The 21,842-nt window shown below is 36.9% G+C and overlaps 2 protein-coding genes and 2 long non-coding RNA genes across 6 annotated transcripts; 1 reads left to right on the plus strand and 3 right to left on the minus strand.

Moving 5' to 3' along the window:
* Window positions 1-4,686: 4,686 nt before the first annotated feature.
* Window positions 4,687-7,284, minus strand: LOC107778964 (uncharacterized). Its single transcript, XR_012705924.1, has 3 exons — window positions 6,749-7,284; window positions 5,288-5,479; window positions 4,687-5,221 (listed from the first exon to the last, which is right to left on the minus strand). It is a non-coding gene; the product is annotated as an uncharacterized LOC107778964 (long non-coding RNA).
* A 3,601-nt stretch (window positions 7,285-10,885) lies between these two features.
* Window positions 10,886-12,286, minus strand: LOC107778965 (pectin acetylesterase 8-like). Its single transcript, XM_075246667.1, has 7 exons — window positions 12,173-12,286; window positions 12,031-12,092; window positions 11,863-11,916; window positions 11,684-11,761; window positions 11,480-11,585; window positions 11,220-11,365; window positions 10,886-11,078 (listed from the first exon to the last, which is right to left on the minus strand). Exons 1-7 carry the CDS (start codon window positions 12,174-12,176, stop codon window positions 10,986-10,988), a joined length of 543 nt encoding a protein of 180 aa, XP_075102768.1. The 5' UTR covers window positions 12,177-12,286; the 3' UTR covers window positions 10,886-10,985.
* A 9-nt stretch (window positions 12,287-12,295) lies between these two features.
* LOC142161733 (pectin acetylesterase 7-like) lies at window positions 12,296-13,674 on the minus strand. 2 transcript variants are annotated; one of them, XM_075246666.1, is made up of 5 exons: window positions 13,215-13,663; window positions 13,005-13,087; window positions 12,747-12,876; window positions 12,565-12,644; window positions 12,296-12,469 (listed from the first exon to the last, which is right to left on the minus strand). In XM_075246666.1, exons 1-5 carry the CDS (start codon window positions 13,321-13,323, stop codon window positions 12,326-12,328), a joined length of 546 nt encoding a protein of 181 aa, XP_075102767.1. In that variant the 5' UTR covers window positions 13,324-13,663; the 3' UTR covers window positions 12,296-12,325. The 2 variants fall into 2 exon arrangements, 1 of the variants encoding a protein (XP_075102767.1); XR_012706092.1 differs by having other exon boundaries at window positions 12,747-13,095; window positions 13,215-13,674.
* Window positions 13,675-15,072: 1,398 nt separating this feature from the next.
* Window positions 15,073-18,191, plus strand: LOC107778963 (uncharacterized). Of its 2 annotated transcripts, none has more exons than XR_001646509.2 (2): window positions 15,073-15,345; window positions 16,516-18,191. It is a non-coding gene; the product is annotated as an uncharacterized LOC107778963 (long non-coding RNA). The 2 variants fall into 2 exon arrangements; XR_001646510.2 differs by having other exon boundaries at window positions 16,530-18,191.
* The last annotated feature ends 3,651 nt before the right edge of the window (window positions 18,192-21,842 follow it).

A 21,842-nucleotide genomic window follows, 5' to 3' on the forward strand; every position in this document is an offset into this window, starting at 1 on the left:
TTCGAGAAAGTCAGAGAAAAAGAAGTCATAGACTTCATCTGGGACCACATTATATGTTGATTTGGGATGCCTGCCGAGATCGTATACAACAATGGAAAGCAATTCGTCGGTAGTAAAGTGACAAAGTTTCTCGAAGAACACAAGATAAAAAGAATTATATCGATGCCATATCATCCTAGTGGGAACGGATAGGCAGAATCGACAAACAAGACCATCATTCAAAATCTAAAGAAAGGATTGACCGATGATAAAGGAAAATGGAGAGAAATATTGCCCGAGGTCCTTTGGGCGTACCGTACAACGTCGAAATCCAGTACGGGGGCAACATCATTCTCTTTAGTCTATGGTGCCGAAGCTCTGATCCCGGTCGCAGTCGGGGAACCTAGTTTCAGGTATCGGTATGCAACGGAAGAGTCAAATCACGAGGTTATGAATACAAGCCTCGAATTGCTAGATGAAAGGCGGGAAGCCACCCTCGTTCGAATGGCTGCACAGAAATAACGGATCGAAAGGTATTACAACCGAAGAGCCAATCTTCGACACTTTAAAATCGGAGACTTAGTTTTGAGAAAAGTCACCCTCAATACTCGAAATCTTGGCCCAAACTGGGAGGGACCATATCAGGTCCTCGATATCGTCGAAAAAGGATCCTACAAACTTGCCACGATGAACGGCGAGCAATTGCCAAACAATTGGAACATATCACTCCTCAAACGATATTACTGTTAAGGTACGACCTTATCCATTTTCATTTATATTTTATACTAACCAATTGCAGGTGTTCAATCGAAGACATCAAGGGATTCTTCAACACAAAGTCCTTAGGTCTGAAAGCACACGTTGCACTCTTTTTTCCCTAGACCGGTTTTTGTCCCAAATGGGTTTTTCCGGTGAGGTTTTTAACTAGGCAACCATTGTTCGTGCTAACTTAGAGCAATTCAACAGTATCCGAGGCTTCTTTACAATTAACCTCGAATACTGGGGGGAATCACCCTCGAATGTCAACTTTGTTACAAGGAAAGTACTTCGTGTCAACAGGGTCTCGATAGGTAAATTTTGTATGTAAGGGCCAAATGGTCAAACGAACCGTGCCCATGTAAATTACTCGGGCCCTAATGGCAAACATGTAGCATGTATAATCTATTGAGAGAAGTATTTTTCCTTGCCAAATATTTCATGCCTTAGAGATTTACTTTAAAATTTCATACTTTTGATCTATTGTGGAAACATGCTTTAGGGCCGATCACAACTGAAGTTCAAAAAACTAACTCCATACTCGGGGACTGCAGTCCGAAAAACTGACGTAATCACTAAAGCCTCGAGATCGTAAGACCTTAAAAAGGCAACCCTCGATTTTATGGGCCACAACCACCCAACTCGGGGACTTACACTTCGAACAAGTTCGAAGTGTAACCAGAAAACAAGCCCAAGAGGCAAATCCCAAGCTAAAGGTTACGGCCAAATTAACACGGTTCGGTGACGTTCGAATTCTGTAATAAAACAGGCCTTCGAATATTTTCACAAAACTGGTTTAAAAGGCTACCCTCGGCAAAATTACAAAGGGTTTCGATAACATCAACCCTCGAAAACCCTAAGGGGTACCAAATTGTTTGAACCCTAGAACAATTTTATTTCATGGTAAGGAATAACGAAACAAAGGGTTCGATAACACCAACCCTAGAAAACCCAAATGGGTACAGATTTATCTCGTGCTAAGGTATAACAAATTTTTATATAATTAACTTTTTAAGCCGAAAAGGGAAAAAAGCCATTCTTTTTAAGGCCATATAGGCCTAATTCAAGAGCCTAAGGGCCATTTATTTTTTGAGTTCGAGAGATCATCCTCATTCAATTAAAACCTAAGGGTCACTCTATGTAAGGCCCCATAAAAGTTTGCAAAAGAAAATAATGTTTCGGCTCGGACTTTTTGAGTTGAACAATGCACCGGAAAGTAAAGAAATTTTTTTGACGGAAAAGCGCATTTATACGGTCCATTATGCGACCGCATAATACCTCTCTGGGCCGCATAATGGCCGCAGAAGTGAGCAGGAGAAGGCCATTCTGGAAGCAGCTATGCGGTCGACAATGCGACCGCATAACTGTTATGCGGTGCATTATGCGACCGCATAAAAGTTATGCAGACCGCATAGTGACCGCATACACAGACAATTCTTTTGGCTATTTTGTAACCAATTATGCGACCGATATGCGGTCCACATATCGGTTATGCGATCGCATACCTTGTTCTGGAGTTCCATTTTTGGATTTTTAAAATCCGACCCTACTTCGTTAAATACACGTTTTGGGTCAATTTTGAGCTATAATCTGATATTTTAGAGTGAGAGAGAGTGCCCTAGAGTGAGAAGGTATTCTTCAATAATTGTTTTTCAATTCTTGCTCAAGATTTGGATGATTAAGAAGGTAAGCTCACTAGGTCTTCATCCTAGAGGTAAGATTCTACACCCTAAACCCTAGTTTCGAAATCATCTGAAAATGGATAATTAGCAAGATAATTTTTAGGCATGAGAGTTGTTTATCTTACATGCATGTGTTATCAAAGGGTGTAGGAAGATTGTTGAGCTAAGAATGGTAAAGATTGGGTTGTGGGATGATAGAATCCTCCATAAAAGAGCCTTGAAACTTAATGCACACTTAGTGTTTGATAAAATGCTCAAATGAGCTAGAACCATAATCATCTTCCTAATTTTGGTTCAATTTGTTATATTTCTAAAATAGATTGAAGTTGCTAAGAATTCCGAAATATTTTAGAGTTTAAGGAAGTTCAATTGAGGTATGTTGGCTAAACTCTTCTTCAATAATTAGAATTCCCATTATCCTTGTAAGTTCCAAGATGTTGATTACAAACCGAGTATTCCGATAAGTTTTGTGGTAAAGATATATGTTCAATTTGTGTTTCAAATGCTCTTATCATATTGCATTATAAATTGAGGATGTGTTTCAAACTATGGATTGTGTATCCACATGTTATAATTTCAAGTCGTGATTTATGTGAAAGTTATTATGCCAAGTTGTGTAGAGATTGGGATTTTGATACACCTCCACCCGCATACATTGGGGTGAGGCGGCATAGCCGTTTTGTGTTGGTATTGGTATCATTGATGCATTTCCACCTGCAAACATTGGGGTGAGGCGGCATAGCCGCTTTGTGTTGGTATTGGTATCGTTGATGCATTTCCACCCGCATACATTGGGGTAAGGCGGCATAGCCGCTTTGTGTTGGTATTGATATCGTTGATACATTTCCACCCGCATACATTGGAGTGAGGCAGCATAGCCTCTTTGTGTTGGTATTGGTATCGTTGATGCATTTCTACCCGCATACTTTGGGGTGAGGCGGCATAGCCGCTTGTGTTGGTATTGGTATCGTTGATGCATTTTTACCCGCATACATTGGGGTGAGGTGGCATAGCCGCTTTGTATTGGTATTGGTGTCGTTGATGCATTTTCACCTGCAAATATTGGGGTGAGGCAGCATAGCCACTTGTGTAGGTTCTTGGTATTGTGGTTAAACATCCACCCGCATACATTGGGGTGAGGCGGCAGGGCCGCTTGAGTAGAGTTGTGGTATTGTACTTACATCTTCACCTGCAAACATCCGGTGAGGCGGCGGGGCCGCTTTGTGTGAAGATGGTTACAGAGGACCTCATCTTAAATTCTATAAATGTTATTGATAGCTCTTAATAAGCTTGCTCTAGTTTAAACAGTTACCTATATTGTACTAATGTCGCACTGGTTCATCATATTCAGCTTGTATTTCTGAATTCTTAAATTGGTGTTTAGTTTTAATACTAGTACTATTCGACGGTACTAATATCCCTTTTGTCGGGGGCGCTGCATTCATTTAAAGATGCAGGTGGTTCCACAGCAGGAGATATTGACCAGTGATAGCAGTACACCTTCTTCCCAGCTGACTTGGTGAGCCCCACTTCATCCCGGGGTCATGTATCTTTTGTTCTTTGTGTATTCTGTTTGAGGTATAGCCGGGGCCTTGTTGCCGGCATTATCATTGTACTCATCTTTATCTATAGAGGCTCCGTAGACATAGTGTGGGTTGTGTATTGGTGCTGGAAAAGACAAACCATGCTATGTTATGGTTGTATTACTTGTCCATTTGAGACTTTAAAAATGGTGAGACTTATGGTAAGAAATTGGTAATTGCAGACATGACCACTTTATTGTTTAATTAAGGAAAACATATATTCTCTTTATTCATGAATGAGTTTGGATAGAAGGAATCTAACAGGCTTTCTCGGTCGGGTTCACTCGGTTGAGCGCCGGTCGTGCTTCTCGGTTTTGGGGCATGACACCCTACTTCGAGTTCGAGAAAGTACTCACTCGATTATAAAGACTACACTAGTCCGACTTCGATCAAATTGCCTAAGCCTCGAACTTATAAACAAAATTTCCATAAGGCATGAATGAAACAAACATTTTCACAAGGCAAAAAATGAAATAAAGACAAGTCGGAAAGGAAAGAAATCTATATATATATATATATATATATATATATATATATATATATATATATATATATATATATATATATGAGAATATTTACAAGGTCCGATCAGGATCCTACACAAAAGAACAAAAGTGAAAAATCCTACGGTTCCTAATTTTCCTTGGGGGCAGCTTCTTCTTGATCGGGGTCCCCCCCCCCCCCCCGCTCTCAGACCCGCTCAGCACTCCCGGTGTCATCATCATCATCAGAGGAGGCCAGCGCTCCTAGCATCGGCTTTGAGCCCTTTGGCCTTTTCTATCTTATCAGTGAGATCGAAACCTCGGCCATGGATCTCCTCGAGGGTTTCCCTCCGAGATTGACACTTGGCGAGTTCGGCAACCCAGTGTGCTCGAGTTTGAGCGGTCTCAGCAGACTCTCTTTCTTGGGCTTGATCAGCTTCAACATCAGACCGGTAGACAGCCACGATCGCCTCCACATCGGCCTTAGCTTTTTCAGCCTCAGATCTGGCCTTTGCAAGTTCGGCGGCCAACCGAGCCTCGAGCTCCTCAATTTTCTTGGCATATGCCAAGTTCTTTTCCTTCATGGCCTGAAGCTGACTTTTAGCTGATGACAGCTGGGCTCGAGCAGCCTCCATCTCTGAGGCGGGCGATCCATATTTTGATTCTATCCCAAGGTCTCCGCCTTCATCATATTGACCTCTTCACAAAACTACTCAATCCTCTCGATCTTCTGCTGAACCTGTGAGATTGAAGTGTTAGCCATCGTTCTCGAACCGATGCCATGAGCTTCTAAGATTTTCATTACCTGCTCAATCAGGTAGGTCTGTTCTTTATGAGCCACGGCCAACTCGGCTCGGAGGTCCTTGATCTCTTCTTCTTTTTACCCACTGAGAATATTGAGGACATTCCTCTCCTCGGTAAGCCTTTGGATGTCAGCCTCATACCGACTCAGCTCAACTCGAGACTTGGAAAATGCTTCCTGATGAAGCACTGAGACCTACACGGAAAGAAGAAAAGAAGTTAGACAGGAAGGTAAAAATAAACACAAAGTGTAATGTTACACCTTTTTTTCCCGAGGGGATAGGGAGTTTTTTTAATTAAAGTGACATTAATCGAAATGGGATTATTTATTTATTCAGAATCGCCACTTGGAATAATTTATGGTGTCCCAAGTCACCGGTTTATTTTAGATCCCAAATCGAGGAAATTGACTCTTATTTATGGTCTACAAACACAGAAGACCGGGTAAGAAATTTTGTTAACCCGGGAGAAGGTGTAAGGCACTCCCGAGTTCCGTGGTTTTAGCACGGTCGCTCAACTATTAATAATTGGCCTAATTATTTGATTTAATACATATTTAAAATCAATTGTGTATTTTTTACTTTTTAACCACTTTTAGTTATTTATTTAACCGTTTTAGTTATTTATGGAATTATTTTGAACAAGTCGCGACGTCGCGCACTTGTTGTTTTTGTACATATTGTAAATCGCGCCATGTGAAACGCACCCGCAATTTACAATATGTTAATTTTAATTGTTTGAAGTTGTAAGGTCGAGTCACATGAAACACACACTCGGATTGGGATTTACGTATCATGACCATGCCACGGGAGCCGTACCCATAATCACGATAATTTATTTAATCGCACCTAAATCAAGCTACGAATGTTTATAAATTATTTAATTTCCTCGTTTTGAGATCAATGAGTAAGTCTATTAATGATGGAATTATTTTGGGAAAATCAGTATACATGTGCCTAATCTCATGAATGATAGAAATGTAAACCTTAAAAGGATAGGCTAAAGGACAGAAACTTTGGTGACAAAGTATGATAAGAAATTGATGAAGATAACGTGAATAAACATCTGGGAACCATTCTCAATACTAGTACATAATTGTTCAAATTTACAGATCAATATCAAATTGTTGTTATGATACATAATCTAAACAGCAAACAAAAACCAAAATAAGGGTCTGTAAAGGAGATGATGAAATCCAGTCACAAAGTGCTAGCAAAACCAGCAGGAGAACAAACACAAGTTACTCGACTAATACTTAAATTTAACATAAAGAGATTACATGTCTAATGAAGAGTTCAAAACAGTAAACTCTTAAGGTTAATTAAAAAAATTATAACCCAACGTATCTAAACCAAACAAATTCAAGATTATAAACGTTTAATCACAGAAACAAAACAGGACATGTAGCGAAAAAAGATTCAAATTAAATAAACTTAAATAGACAAGAGAAAAATAAAGAAAGAACCTGTTAAGCAAGCTTTCTTTAATATATGAGAAATAGAGCTTCTGAAACAGCTTCACAAAAGGTGAAAATCTGAACGAAGAAGATAGTGGTGAGGCGAATCGGAAAACCCACGAACTTGGACCTCGACCGACGACCCAATCAGATAAAATCGAATTGACCTTAAGATTAATCAAATTCCATGGTTTTGGAATGGTAGTCCAGCAGAAGAAACATGAAAGAATATTTGTATTTTTTTTCGTTTTTGTATTTTTTTTGAAATTCTAGATTTTTAACCAAAACTTAGAAAAGCTAGAAGCCTAGAACAAAAACCTAAAGTTTCTGTCCAAATTTTCATCCCCCTCTTTGTGTGTGCATGTCATTTTAGTTGAAAAACTATACTTTGGGGAGTATTTGATCTTTTGAGGTTGGAGGCGGCAGGGGTTGTTTTAGGGGGTGGGCCGCTGGGTGTTCTAAGGTTGGAGGAATTAGCTTCGGCTGTTGCTTCTTTTTGGAGATTAGGTCTCTCTGTGTTGTGTGTACGGAAGATATATAGGTCTAGGTATAGGGATTAATTGGTGGCCAAGAAAAGAGAGTGTGTATGTGCATCTGAGTTTTATGGGAGAACATGTGAGTTTGTTACACAAGATAAGGAAGAATCTTGATACATGGAAATAACTTATTGGCTCTTGCTTTAGTTAATGTTTTTTCTTTTCTTTTAAGAGTGTTAAATAAAAATACTAGCTAAATATTTTAAAATCAAGAACATATAATTTTTTTTTGTGATTTTAATTTTCTTAAATAAAACCTACTAAAAATGAAATAAAGGTTAAAATATGTAGATTAAACATAAAATTATTTACATACTAAAAAGTGTTGAAAAATTTCAAGTATAATCAAAATTTAGGTCCTCACAGCTAATATCGACGAGAGAGCTAAGGTTTACCCGATTCAGAGCTTGTTGTGCTTCATTGAAGAGAGTGGATGCTTCGCCTGAGTCCTTCCCCGAGACCTCCAAGTCACTCAGGCCGGTAGCATCTTCGACCCCAGTAAAGTAGTCACGGAAGGGGTCCTCCCTTCCTTGGGCTCCTTCTATGGAGGGGGTTTTCATGGCTCGAGCCTCCCGAATTATCCCCTCAAATAACGAAGGGAGCAACGAGGAGCCTCCGATATCTACATCTCGAGGGGCCTCGAGGCCAGCCCCTACAGCCGTACCCTCCGTTTTCCCACTACGGTAGGAGGCATCTTCAGTCCCGACGACTCGGGGACTCCGCCCAAGTCTTTTTCTAAGACCCCCTCATCTCGAGGCGGAGTCTTTGCAACCTTCACCGACTCAGCGGCCTTTGGGGCCTCGGTGTTCATCCTTACTCGGGCCACCAGCCCAGAGTCGTCATCCTCCTCCTCTTCCTCCTCCCTTAGGATTCGGATTGACTCTGCAGGCAAGGGGACGATGTCCTTCTTCGGCTTACGAGCCGCCTTTTTCTTGGATTCTGGATCCTCGGAAGATGAGGTCATTTTTCTCTTTTCATCCTTCGCCGGTTTCGGGACCGGGATCGAAGTCTCCTCCTCACTAGACGGGGGCCTCATGACTGCATCTTTGCTAAGGCCTATATAAAATAAAATTGAGTAAGTGTGGGAAAAACATTTTTACGAGATTAACAAACACATAAAAGGGGGCTCACCATGATTTTGGCTTACCGTCGGCCCTTTGATAAGTCGCGCCATGCACGTTCAACATACGTTGATGTCGAGACTAGGTCCCTAACTCAGCTCTTAAGGTCAGGGATGGCATCGGGCATCCAGGCAGTGGCTACATTGAAAAAGACCATCAGTGAGAGAAAGCAGAGAAACCAAGTAACAAATAGAAGGGGATCGTACTTATATTTCATATTTCATTTCTCGAAAAATGGCATCTTTTCAGCCGATATTATGTCCGAGGTCTTCACCCTAACGAAGCGACCCATCCAACCTCGGTCTTTGTCCTCGTCTATACCGGAGATAAAGACTTTGGTGGCTCGGCGTTGGAGCTTTATTAACCCACCTCGGTAAAGCCGAGGGCTGTATAACCTGACGAGGTGGTCGAGGGTGAAGGGGAGCCCATCTACTTTGCTCAAGAAAAATCGTAGCAATATGACAATCCTCCAAAAAAAGGGGTGAATCTGACCGATGGTGACCTGGTACTTCTTGCAGAAGTCCACGATGATTGGGTCAAGAGGAACCAACGTGAAAGGATAAGTGTAAACACTCAAGTACCCTTTCACCTGGGTGGTAATAGCCTCATCTGGGGCCGGTATCACAACCTCTTTGTTCTGCCAGTTGCAGTCCTCCTTTACTTTGTCGATGTAACTCTTGGGTATCGAGCATATATATCTCGATACCAGCTCGCAATGACCGGGGACCGATGAAGTTTTCTCAGTCTTGAAATCGGAGATGACTGCACACCCCCCAGGCAATCATGGAGGCAAGTTTTCCACCGGCGCTTTCCCGCCGGCCGGTTGAGAAGATGAAGCAGTTTCTTTTTGTGGTACTGTTCTTGATGTTTTCACCATTTAGTTTTGAAGTTAAAGATAGATGAAGATGACAAGAATAATTGGTATTCTAAGAAGAGGTTAGCAGTGAAAATTGTAGATTTGCAGATGAAGAACTTGAAAAACTTTGAAGGTTAAAGTAGAAAAGGTTGAAGGTAAATTTTGAAAGAGTGTAAAAAGAGGCCTATTTATGGGATTCACGGCGACGGTTCAAGGGCACTAGTGGCCGACCACCAGCTGACACACATTAATAACTTGGAGAACTGTACCGACGGGATATTTTGGTCACTTCCGTCGCTACATCATGGGGGTGACGTCATGACAGGTCGAGGTAAAAATCGAAGGCTCAATTCATTTCTTGTCATTACACTCCAAAAAACGAGGGGACTATCTGTATACGGTTGAAACCGGGCCCACCCGATTTTGCTATTTGACCGAGACTAGGGAAATGTATCGAAGGTCGGCCCCGTAGGAGATCAGACCGAGGCACGAGGACAAGGTACTGAGTTCGGAATTCGAGGTACCTGTCAAAATCGGGATCAGTACGAATCGAGACCAAACAAGGTAGACATCGAGCATGACCGAAGATAACATAATAACAGAAGGCGAGATATCCATGGCTGGTCGACATTTATGGCGGAAATCTCAGAACGAATCGAATCAAGAGTGGTTGTTTAGTTAATCATAAGATTTCCTTTTGTAATTAGAATTGTATCATAAGTAGAATTCCTCTACAGGGGAGTTCTAATCATTTGTAGGACACATTATTCACACATATCAAAGCAATATAACACTCTCTCTCGCTTATACATTCTTGTTCATCAGTTTACTTTCTGCTTCATTACTTTAGCATCAGTCAGTTCGAGGGCACTCTAGCTCGAGGGCTGAATTGCATTTCAACACTAGTTTGCTTTACGTTATTGTCAATTTTCTATTACTAATCTTCATATTTATCTATTGGTATTAGGTGAAATCACGTGTCCTTAAAACCACATTATAAGTTTAATTGTTATCCGATTTTAAGGGTAAACAGTTTTCTCAACTAAATCACGCCTAAAGAAAGATGTTTTTGTATTGCAATTTTTTGGGTAAAAGAATTCCAGTTTGTCAATTTAAGCAGCACTGCAAACAATAATATTATGAAAAAGAAAAAAGGAAATAAGTTTGCGTGAATCTACGTAAAGAAAAACTGCGCTTAACAAAAAAAGAAAAAGGAAATCTTATTGAATGAAGTGGCCATATTAATTTGATGAAGAGGATCAAAATGGGTTCTCAACTTTCAGAATCCGGCCCAAAAAGGTAACTCCACAGTAGATTATTATATATGGATAGTTATTATCATTAATATTATTTTTTATATATGGATGGCTTTTGACATATGTTTTAAAAAAATAACCAACCATATCTGGAATCTTAGAAGGACGGGGTAGGCAAATTTTACATAAATGCAACTTTTATTCTTCTATTTCATTAACTTTGTCCGACTTTTTAATTATCCTTTTACAGATTTTAAAGAAATCTGTGAAATAACAGATCCAACTTTGCCAATATGGTCAGATATATATACTATCTAGCAGAAGTTAGAATATGGTAAGAACTTCATACTCAGCGACACAAACGGTAATTGGAATCTAAATAAAAGTTAATTTTTCATTCACTGAATACTGAACAGTACTTCTATACAGCTCAGCAGAGCATTTAGCACAAAATTACTTTAAAAAGTTTCATGAAGTTCACAAGCAATCTCTAGCACATGGATATGGGTCTATGTATTGATGGAACCCTGCTCTATCAAAGTACCAATCTGCAACAGCTTCCGCAATTGTCTACACAGATAAAACGTTACAACAAAATCTGTTATTAACTCGTAAATTAAAATTACGAATGATAGACACATGATAAATCCAAAAACAAAAAAAAAGCACATGTATTCAAACACTATATGGATAAAACAAAAGAAAGATTACCTTATTAAGTACTCTTGGAGAGGTAGCACTGTACCAGTAACTCGTCCATATAATTTGAGAATGAGTGTGACAAGATGTGATGAAGTAACCCCTCGTATAAGAAGGGGTGAGTCCCTCAAATGCCTTCAAGAACTCTACTCCAAAAACTATATATTAAAAGAAGAAAACAAGTGAAACAGATCATTAATTAGAATTAGAGGAGAAAAAAAGCTATTTATACTTGTGTGATCTGAAAGGTATTAGTGGAAAAATGGGCTAACCTTGAATAATTATACGCTGGCTAAACGAGCAATTACTTATTAGAACCTTGCAATGATCCCAGGTATGTTGCGGATCGAGGTATGCAGGAACCAAAGTATTATTAATCTGGAAGAAATTATCTTTTTAGATTTTATAGAAAATAAAAAAAGAAACGAATTAACAAAATTCTTAAAACGAAGAGAATTAGCATTTGTTTCCCTGACCTGCCAAGCGTCATAGTGTGAATTAATAATAAAAAGTGGAGTCTGAACATATGGAATAACATGCTGCGGAAAAAAGCACTGCATCATTATTAAAAAAAAAAACGAGATTGTTAGAGGGCAATATTTATATAGCATGCAGAAAAGGTTTTTATTTCAAAAAAGCTTATAAAAACTCTTACCAGACTTGGTTCCATTGCAGAGGCGCAAGATGGAGGCAAATTCTTAGCCGATCCCTTAAACGAGAGGAAAAATTTATTACTAATATAAAAAGATTCTAACTTCAATATACTTGTTACGCATATATACCTTTTTATAACCCAAAAAGAAAAAGATGAGATGAGACTCACATGTAAAGTTACAACTTTGTGATACATCTCTTGAATGTATGAAGTACCAAAGATTGTCTTTCCTGTATAAAATAATCCTAACACGCTTGAGTTCCAAATAGCATACACACATAAATTAATAAGACGAGGAAGAAGAGCTCACGCATTGATGAAGAAGCCTGCGTTTGCAACGCACTTTACTTTGACATCATCGGGAAAGAAGGACTTGAACTTGTCGCAGTTCAAGATTGTAGCCAACCCTCCGGCGTTTTTATTTTTTATTGCCTAACATTGCGTTTTTATTTTTTATTTTGCGTTACTGAAAAGTATAATAATGTATAGTAGGTGTCATGTAATATATGAGCGATCTCACATTTTTAGCATTTTGCATTCCTTTGATCCATAAATCTTCCATAACTGCTTTAAATATTCTCGCCCCTCTATAGAAAAGCTTGTTCTCCTAATATAGATTTGACATTTGCAATCAGAAAGATAAGTTACCGGAAAATTCATTGATATATTTATGGATATGAGACAGTATGTAATTGTACTTACTGGATCAACTTCTTGGACATCGCCCGTAAAAGATGATCCATCACAGTAACCCACCCTCACCCTGTTCCAGTTGTAAAAGTCTAGCAATTCCAATGTTTGCAGTTAGAAGAAGTGGGTAAAAATACATGCAAACAAAGAAGAGATGAAAGCAAGATATATATGAGCTGAAACCTGAGCTTCACCTGGATTTTGTTGGGGAGTGTTATGAAGTATCCCACCAAACATAGATTGGTTCTTCATTTTCGTAGAAGAACCTACTATTGAACTTGAACGATTTTGGCACTCAATGATGGTCGAACACCACCCACCGCCCTAGAGAATATGAAATATATATCTCCATAGTTTAAAGCAGAATAAATGTTTTGGGGACTATATATATAATTAGTAATGATGAAAGTAATTAAATAATTAAGCAAAAAGAAGAAGAAAAGATAACTAACATCAAGCATGATAATCCAGTTGGAAAGTCCGCTATCAAATCCCTTGTCAAGATAATAAGCGGGTGGGCTCCCATCTAGGCATACTATTAAACTCAAAAACGTAACGAAGAAGTAAATTAATAGTAAATAAACAATATGATTGATCTCTTTTCTTTTAATTTACTTCAGGAAGGAAGCATTGTACAGTCCATTAGCGAAAGGTATTTATACCAGCGCCTTGTGCTGTGGCGTTTTCAAGTATGGTGATGTTGATGTTTAGTCCATCTTCAGCGCCGACCGATATTGCTAGCAAAGTTAATACTAGTAGAAAGGTTACCATTCTAAAAACTTGTTCTTCTTAAAGAGAAATTAAGGAAGGAGGTTGTAGCTAGCTAGAGGGAAAAAGCAACTAGATATTGTACAAGTAGAGGTGAATCAAAATGACTTCACTTCACCTCTCTTTATACTCAAGTGCACTGTGCTTCACGCCTCAAGGAAGAAAGTCTATTTCAACAAAAAGTTTAAGGAAGGAGTTGTTTAATTTATGCTTGAAGACGTCTCATGTCATGCAGTATAATTAAAATATGTGATAATGAAAGGATCCATTTATTAATCAAGACCAGCCAATTTTAGAATACCTATTACGAAGAGAAAGGCTGACAAAATTCCATTTTGATTATATATGGGTTGTGACTGAGCACTATGTATTCTGAGGAAATTTGTGGTGTTGTATTTTCATCAATGCTCTTTGGAAGAGTGCCAGACAAGGTGATAGATTCACGTCTACCCCTTCCCTCACCCACAAATGAGACAGAGCTTTCAAATTAGATAATTTATATTTTGTTTTTGACATGTTTATTTTGAATTTCACGACGAGAGTAGAGAGTCCATATATATATATATATATATATATATATAAAGCTATGCTTTAACGTTTCTTTGGTATGTTCGTTTTTTTCTTATGCTTAAATTATATTGCTTCGTAAGATCTAATAGCTGGTGTGGGTACTCTTACTATATATTTCATGGAATTGGATAATGCCTTCTTAATTGTTTATCTTATATTAATTACGCATTGACACTTTTACATACATAAGTAATTTTTTATGTTCACAAAAAATCATCATATATACAGATTTTGTTTTTTGAAATTTTCATTTAAAGCATATCACATGTTCTGTAGAGGTAATTGTTCAATTCACAATAAATGAATGCCTAAAAAGCATATATCACATGTCATGCAGGTCAATTTATGACTTCTAATACTCTTTTAATGGAAAGGTCATCAATTATTATTCAAGAAGTGAAATATTCTTGAATGACGATATGAAGAGGGCTGACCAATGCCATACTATACGAGTTCCTTTTAAAGATTTTTTTGATAGAAACAAAGATATATTTATAAAATTATAAGTAGTTGTTATAGCTTTACATATGATAGGATGGTCCTTATAGTTCCCGTTAAGTATCAATATTAAATATAGTAGTATTGGATAGGGTGACCCTATTATAACATTTTGATGGAACATGTACCTAAAACGTTAATTGATGAAGAGACAAAAATATATATGCTCATTTAATATCTTCCCTGCTATAATTTCCTTGTCATTATTTACTTCGTTACTATGTATGGATCTCACTAATAAATTAAAAATTGTAGTTCTTCAATTCCATATTTTCAGTAATGTGCAATTGTACAAACACCTTGTAACGACCGGCTGGGCCTTTTGAGCAATTATGTCCCGTTCGACAGTTTGAGATCATGAGTAATTTCGTATTGTGTATTATGACTTGTGTGTATTATCGGTTCGGATTTTTGAGTGGCTCGAAAATGATTTTAAGCAGCGACTTTCATTTGAGAAGCTCAAAGTTGAAAGAATTGACCAAAATTTTACCTTTGAATATTTGACCTCGGATCGGAGTATTGATGGTTCTGATAGGCTCGAATAATGTTTTTGAACTTGCACTGCAAGAAATTGGATTATTAGTGGCGACACTGATGATAAATATTTAGCAGCGACTCTTTTTTAGGTCGCCTCGGCTGAAATTTTCAGTCTCACTAATATTAAAATTTTGACTCCATATTTTTTGTGGCGACCTTTGAAAAGTCGTCGCTAAATCTGTCTTGCAGCGACTGGGTCGCTCCTATTCACTTTTAAAATAATAAAAGAAAATTAAAATAGATCTTTCTCTCCTAATTAAACACTCTCGAACAGATCAAAGAGCACAAATTAAAGTGAAGAACAGAAGCTCACAAAACTCCCACTAGAAATCGGTCCTCTCTCTAGAAATCAGTACTCTTCTGCTAAAATTTCACCCAAATCGAAATCCCTCAAATAAAAATGTGAATCTCATTTGTCAGGTATATTCAAATCCCTAATCTTTTCGTTTTTCTTTGGGGAAAGAAGTTGCTTTGCTGTAATCGATTTCGTGGAGGTACAATGGAACGAACGATTTCTCTTCCATAATCTAACTGAAAACCTTCTTATTTTGTTACTATTATATGTCTAACTGAAAACCCATATTGATTTATATAAGATATATTTACATTTGGATTTTTTTATAATGATTTTGTAAGACAAAATTTTCAACATGTAGTTAGGGATAATTATTCAGCAATTTCACATTTGTATTCTCAGATTTCATCTCGAATTTCTCTCAGCCATTTGATAATCTATAGGAATACAAAAACAATCACACATAAAGAATCATTTGAATCCTATTTGGTATTATTGTCGATTCTCGGTCTTGACAGAATCTCAACTATTTCTTTTTCTGGGTAAGTTAAAAGTTTCTTCTTGAGAGACCTTTTAAATGTCGACATTCCATTCTTATTTTGTTCTTATATGGTTATGTGCCTAAATCAGTAAACATGTAGTTTTTTATTTTATAAGGCACATATATGTTATTGTATGGTTATAAGAAAACATAATACTTCTTTGCGAATGATGTTCTTTTGAAACATTCTACACATTTTTTACATTAGAATTAGATGCATGTATTCGAGCACTTAATCAATAATCTGAATGTAAAATGCTTTCTTGACCATCTAAAAATAGAGTCTAGAGCCTATCAATTTAGGAATAGATGCATATATATATATATATATATATATATATATATATATATATATATATGTACACATATTATTTAATACGAAACTTTCAACAGCAGATGCATTTTGCAACTATATATACTTGCACCTGGTAGATGAAGGTGGTATTTGAATTAAGTTAGAGACTATAATGGTAGTTTCTTCATTTGCTCTCAAATGCATATTATTTGATATGATAATTGATTAGTTGTCTTTTCTTTGATATTTTTCTAGATGAGTAAAAATATTGATATGATTGAAGCATAACTATGTGGGCAAAACTTGGACTAAAGAAAATTTTATAAATTGAGTTTTGGGTTGTCGTCTAGTGTTCATGCATAGAATTTGTTTTGTAAAAGCCTTGTTGGCAATTTCTTTTGAAAGAGATTATGTGTTAAGTTTCATAAATATATAGTCTCATGCTCACTGAAGCTATAGTCTCATGCTCACAGGTTAAAACGCTTGAACTGAACAAAAAATAAGATTCATGACACTTTGGGTCTAGTTGGGTAAGATATGTTAAACCTGTTTATCATTGTGGTGTTTATATTATCATTAACTTTTATCTTCTCAATATCATTAAAGTGTTCTTGGAAAGATCCAGCATATCATTTGGTAATAAAATGATTTAATTAACAGAAAATTTAGAAGTTGTTGAAAGGGAGTGGCAGCTAGTTTATTGTAGCTAGAGATGGATGCGTCTTGAGCAGAGTAGATGCTTCTCTATTTTCTCTACATGTTTGTTCCAAGTTTAGAACCTCCCTGAATCTGCCAAAAGATGAGTTTTCTCAAAAGCTAAACCATAAATATGAATATGCCATAGTCTAGAAAGTAATTTCATAAAAAAGGAGAGCATTGTCCATCAGTTGTAATGCATATTGCATTTTGAAAATGATAGAACAAAAAGATTTGCTTTACTTTACTTTACTGATTTATAACTGATTCTAAAATGATTGCACCAAAAAAATGGATAAATTTTTAAGTGTGTCTTCTGCTCTCTTTTATAAGTGCCTAAAGGAATTGCACATCAAAATCTCAATCTTGTGTTCATCCCCACTTCTTTTCTTCTTACTGAAAAAGAAAGCTTCTTTGTCTCTCAAATGTAACAAAACTCTGAATGACTTTGAATAATCAAAGGAGCAGAGTAGAACAAATAATGTCATTCATGTCTCGCCAAAGGCAATAATGAGTTTAGATTTCTTTTCTAGAGGAAATGGATGAGATTATGATAGTAACTATCAAAAAAGTTTGAATACTTCATTTTGGATGATCAAATATTCCCTCTTATATATAACTTAAGTAGAAAAATCCCATGTTTTATTACCTCTTCATGTTTATTATTTGGTTATTTACTTTTTTTAATTACTTATTAATGTATCCCATGGCTTGTATATAATGTCTTTTGTGCATTTGTTTGAGTGTTTCAATTCAAGGTGTGAAATTTGGTCTACCGCCCATCACATATGCTGAAATGGAACTGTTCCATGGCTTGAGTTTGAGTATGTTGGCAATGCTGCTTACAACATAATTCCACTCATGATATTAGGGGGTCGAACTTAAGCTTATTTTTGTCCTCTACCCAAGTGTACACAATCTATCTATAGGGAGAGTCAAGTTTATTTTAATGAGGAAGGGTCTTCCTATAGTTACGAGAGTGATTAGAAATTTGATTTAGATACGCCTTTTGTGTGTTGGACATAATCTATGATTTCAAGTTAAACTTTATAAATAAATGTCAAAATATGTATAAATAAATTAAGCAAATATATCAAAACTCACAGAACTGTAATGTAAACCTGTGATTCATTTATGTATGTTTTTGGATATTATAAGCACATGAAAGCTTGTACTGTACTCATCTATGCATGTTTTTGGATATAACAAATCTCATTATGTTCCTTATATATATTGCTTTAGTCTAGCAGTGACAAGGCACTTAAACAGTGGTAACGTTCAAGAAAAGTGTCAACCAAGGAGTAGTTACAAGGCACTTAGTATTTTATCTTTTTGGGATATGTATATGCGTACAATTATAATGTACAATGAAGTGTCGTGTAGTACATATGTAATTGACTTTGTATAATGAAAATATTTATAATATTTGGCTTGAGAAATTCTTTTGGTGTTTGTTAAATATTATTAGTTGCTTTTAATATTGGTAGTCAATTGATATGAATGGCCCTGTATTAATCTTTAGAGAATTAGATTACTACTGGAAATGTATTTAGTTTTGGTCGCTCAGAAAATAAGTTTAAGTGGCGATATAACTTTGTCACAAAAATTAGTAATTGTTGCGATATGAAAGTTACCACTATTGGTTTATTTTTGCAGTGACTTTAGTTGCAACAGAAAAACATTATGTCTTTCATGGTTTAATTTTTTGTGGCGACACAAGTCGCTACTAAAAGCCATTTACAGTGGTGACATAACCTTGCCACGGAACATAATATTTTTTGTGGCGATATAAGTCGCCGCTAAAGGTGAATATGCAGTGGCGACCCCACTTATATTTACTCTTGTGGAATCATTTTTTGTAGCGTTTTTTTAACCTTTTGTGGCAACTATGTCGCCGCAAAATATGTTCTGTTAGCGGCGACTTTAAATGTCGCCACAAATAACATTCAGTTACGGTTGTGCTTGTGGCAACACCAAAGTCGCCACTTATATCCTTTAGCGGCGACAATTAGGGATTTTGTAGCAACTTTGGTCGCTACAATAAGGCTGATTTCTTGTAGTGTTGGGCGTATGCTCAGATTTGCATTTGGATGTTTCTAGAGGTTTTTAGCATCCTTTGGCGGATGTTGGCAATTTAAAAGTTTAGAATTTTCCTAGGTTTGACCATGGTTTGACTTTAAAGCTATCGGGTTTGGATTTTGGTTTCGAAACTCGGAATAGGTCCGTTTCGTCATATGGAACTTGCCTGCAAAATTTAGCGTCATTTGGAGTTGATTTGATATGGTTCGGACGCGTGGTTGCGATTCCAAAGGTTTTCGAAGTTCATAGGGATTTCCATGCGTTTGGCGTCCGATTCGTGATTCTAGAGGTTATTTTGATGTTGTGATCACGAGAGCGAGTTCGTGTTATATTTTTGGACTGGTGTGGGTGTTTGGTTTGGAGCCTCGGGGCTCGGGTGAGTTTCGGATTGATTTCAGAATGATTTTTATATAATTTTTGAGTGTTGGTATAGGTTCCATTGCATTTGCAATGTTTTTTTCGCAAATGTGACTATCGCATTTGCGATGTTTTTGTCGCAAATGTGACTATCGCATTTGCGAAACTGGGTTGCCGGGAAAGAGTTCGCATTTGCGAAGATATTCCTCGCATTTGCGAGTGTGGGTTATTCGCTTTTGCGAAGATTTCTGCTGCTTTTGTGATATCAACTGTCTTCGCATTTGCGATATTTTGGTCGCAAATGCGACTTTAGCATAATTCCTCCTAGTTCGCTTTTACGATGCCTTGTTTGCGTTTTCGGGGTTCGCATGTCGCAAATGCGACATTTGCAGTCTGCATATAGCTGAGTAATTCCGAGACTTAGTGTCATTTTGATATATTTTGAACCCTAGCCTCGATGGCGGACGATTTTGTGGAAGATTTTCATACCAAACTATCGGGTAAGTAATTTTTAATCAACTTTCGATAATATTTCGTGATTATACATTAGATTTAACATCAAATTTATGAGAATCTAAAGGAAAAATTTGGAGATTTTGTCAAAGTTTTGAAAAAATAAAAATTTGGGATTTAGGAGTCGAATTGGATACGGATTTGGAAATAAAACACGTATATGGACTCGTGGGGCTATGGGTAGTCAAGACCTACCCTTAAACTCGGGTTTTGACCGGACGGGCCCAGGGTTGACTTTTTAAAAATTGTATAAATATTACAGCTTTATTAATTGAAATTGTTTTCTCTTGCATTGTGTGATCTATTTAAGTCGTCTTTGGCTAGACTGAGTCGAGCGGAGGTGAATTCGTAAAGGAAAACTTAATTTGAGTATTGAGTTGGTCGAATTGAGGTAAGTTTCTACTAACTTTGTTGGGGGAATTTTCTCTACTAATTGTCATTGTTTGCTACATATGGGGGTGATGCATATATGAGGTGATGGGCGTATATGTATGTGTCAGGGTTAATCATGCTCGGGGGGTAGATTATATAAATTACATGATTAATTGTGCCTTGTAAATCTATGTGACGTCCTTGTTTCATGTCTTACTTGATTTCTAGATTACTATGAATAGGAAATTAAATGTTAGAGACCGAGATTTAGCTTATTATAACTTGATAAAAATTTGACGGATTTTGTGAAACCATTGATGTGTTAAATTTAGTTATCACTTTGTTTAATCATGAATACATTGCTACGAACGTTATTCTTGAGATAAATTACATGATTAATTGTGCCTTGTAAATCTATGTGACGTCCTTGTTTCATGTCTTACTTGATTTCTAGATTACTATGAATAGGAAATTAAATGTTAGAGACCGAGATTTAGCTTATTATAACTTGATAAAAATTTGACGGATTTTGTGAAACCATTGATGTGTTAAATTTAGTTATCACTTTGTTTAATCATGAATACATTGCTACGAACGTTATTCTTGAGAAATTGAATTCTATACTTGAGTTAAATATCATCTTAGAGGCTTGTCGAAATACTTGGACAATAAAGTACTTGAGGTTTATTGAATTGTTATTGGCATGAAAGTTGTGATTGATGTTCAATTGGAATATTTGCTTAAACACTCTCCTTGATGTTATTCATGCTTCCTACCTTTCTTGTCATTGATATACATATGCTTGGTGAGGAAGAGTGTAAAACACGACGGGTGATGTTGTGTCGTTGCATACACATTATCATGTGAGGAAGAGTGTAAAGCATGAAGGGTGATGTCGTGCCATTTTATTTACATTATCAAGTGAGGATGAGAGTAAAAGCACGTGGGGTGATGCCGTGATATTTTATTTGCATTATCATGTGAGGATGAGAGTAAAAACACGAAGGGTGATGTCGTGCCATTTCATTTATATTCTCATGGGCTCATGGCAAGAAGGGTATTTCCGTGCAGACGAGGACGAGGGACATGCATTATATTGTGATATCTTTTCCTTGTGTATACTTTCATGCCTTTACCTTGAGCTGTTATTGTTGCACATATGTTTTCTATGTGACTTGTTGTTGTTGTTGTTCTGTCTTGCTCCTCTATCTCAATTGTTGTTGTGTTATCCATACCTGTTATCTGTTTAACTTGTAAATATCATGTTTTCCTTCTTGTTGTTATATCTACATCCATGCGGTTCCTCATTTGTTGCACTTTCATATAATCCTTCTACCATGTTAGCTATTCATGCCTTCTATTTGTTAGCTCATGAAGATCATACTTTTCCTCTTATTTGTCATATCTACATCTAGGTCTTCTACCAAGTTAGTTCGGTGAAATTTATGTTCTTCTTTCCTAATTGTTGTCATTACTCCTATGCCTTCTACCTAGTCTATTACCGTTGTCCATAAGTACTGTCTTGTTTATTATTGCTACTTGTGTATTTTCTACTTTATCATTACGGTTATCAGTATTTCTTTCACCTGTTTGGTACTGTTATGCATATATTTGTTGAGGATGAGATAAATACACGAAGGGTGTTGCCGTGCCATTTGATTTGACTTGAATATAATTCTCACGTTATGAAAGTATGGATTTAATATCGTGGTCTGCTGGTTATCGCTCTAAGAAAAGGATTGGCCGAGATATTGGGAAATGTTAAATTG

Source organism: Nicotiana tabacum, chromosome 23 (assembly GCF_000715075.1).
Source record: "Nicotiana tabacum cultivar K326 chromosome 23, ASM71507v2, whole genome shotgun sequence".
In the NCBI taxonomy this organism is placed as follows: Eukaryota; Viridiplantae; Streptophyta; class Magnoliopsida; order Solanales; family Solanaceae; genus Nicotiana; species Nicotiana tabacum.

What these genes read in the sequence shown, in the direction of transcription:
- LOC107778965 (XM_075246667.1), bottom strand. An exon ending in CACACTATGACGCTTGGCAG is followed by an intron (nt 11,586 to 11,683) that starts GTCAGGGAAACA and finishes AATTTCTTCCAG; the next exon opens with ATTAATAATACTTTGGTTCC. An exon ending in CTCCAAGAGTACTTAATAAG is followed by an intron (nt 11,079 to 11,219) that starts GTAATCTTTCTT and finishes TTATCTGTGTAG; the next exon opens with ACAATTGCGGAAGCTGTTGC.
- LOC142161733 (XM_075246666.1), bottom strand. Translation starts at nt 13,323, where the DNA reads ATGGTAACCTTTCTACTAGTATTAACTTTGCTAGCAATATCGGTCGGC. An exon ending in ACTGGATTATCATGCTTGAT is followed by an intron (nt 12,877 to 13,004) that starts GTTAGTTATCTT and finishes CATATTCTCTAG; the next exon opens with GGCGGTGGGTGGTGTTCGAC. An exon ending in CACTCCCCAACAAAATCCAG is followed by an intron (nt 12,645 to 12,746) that starts GTGAAGCTCAGG and finishes TGGAATTGCTAG; the next exon opens with ACTTTTACAACTGGAACAGG.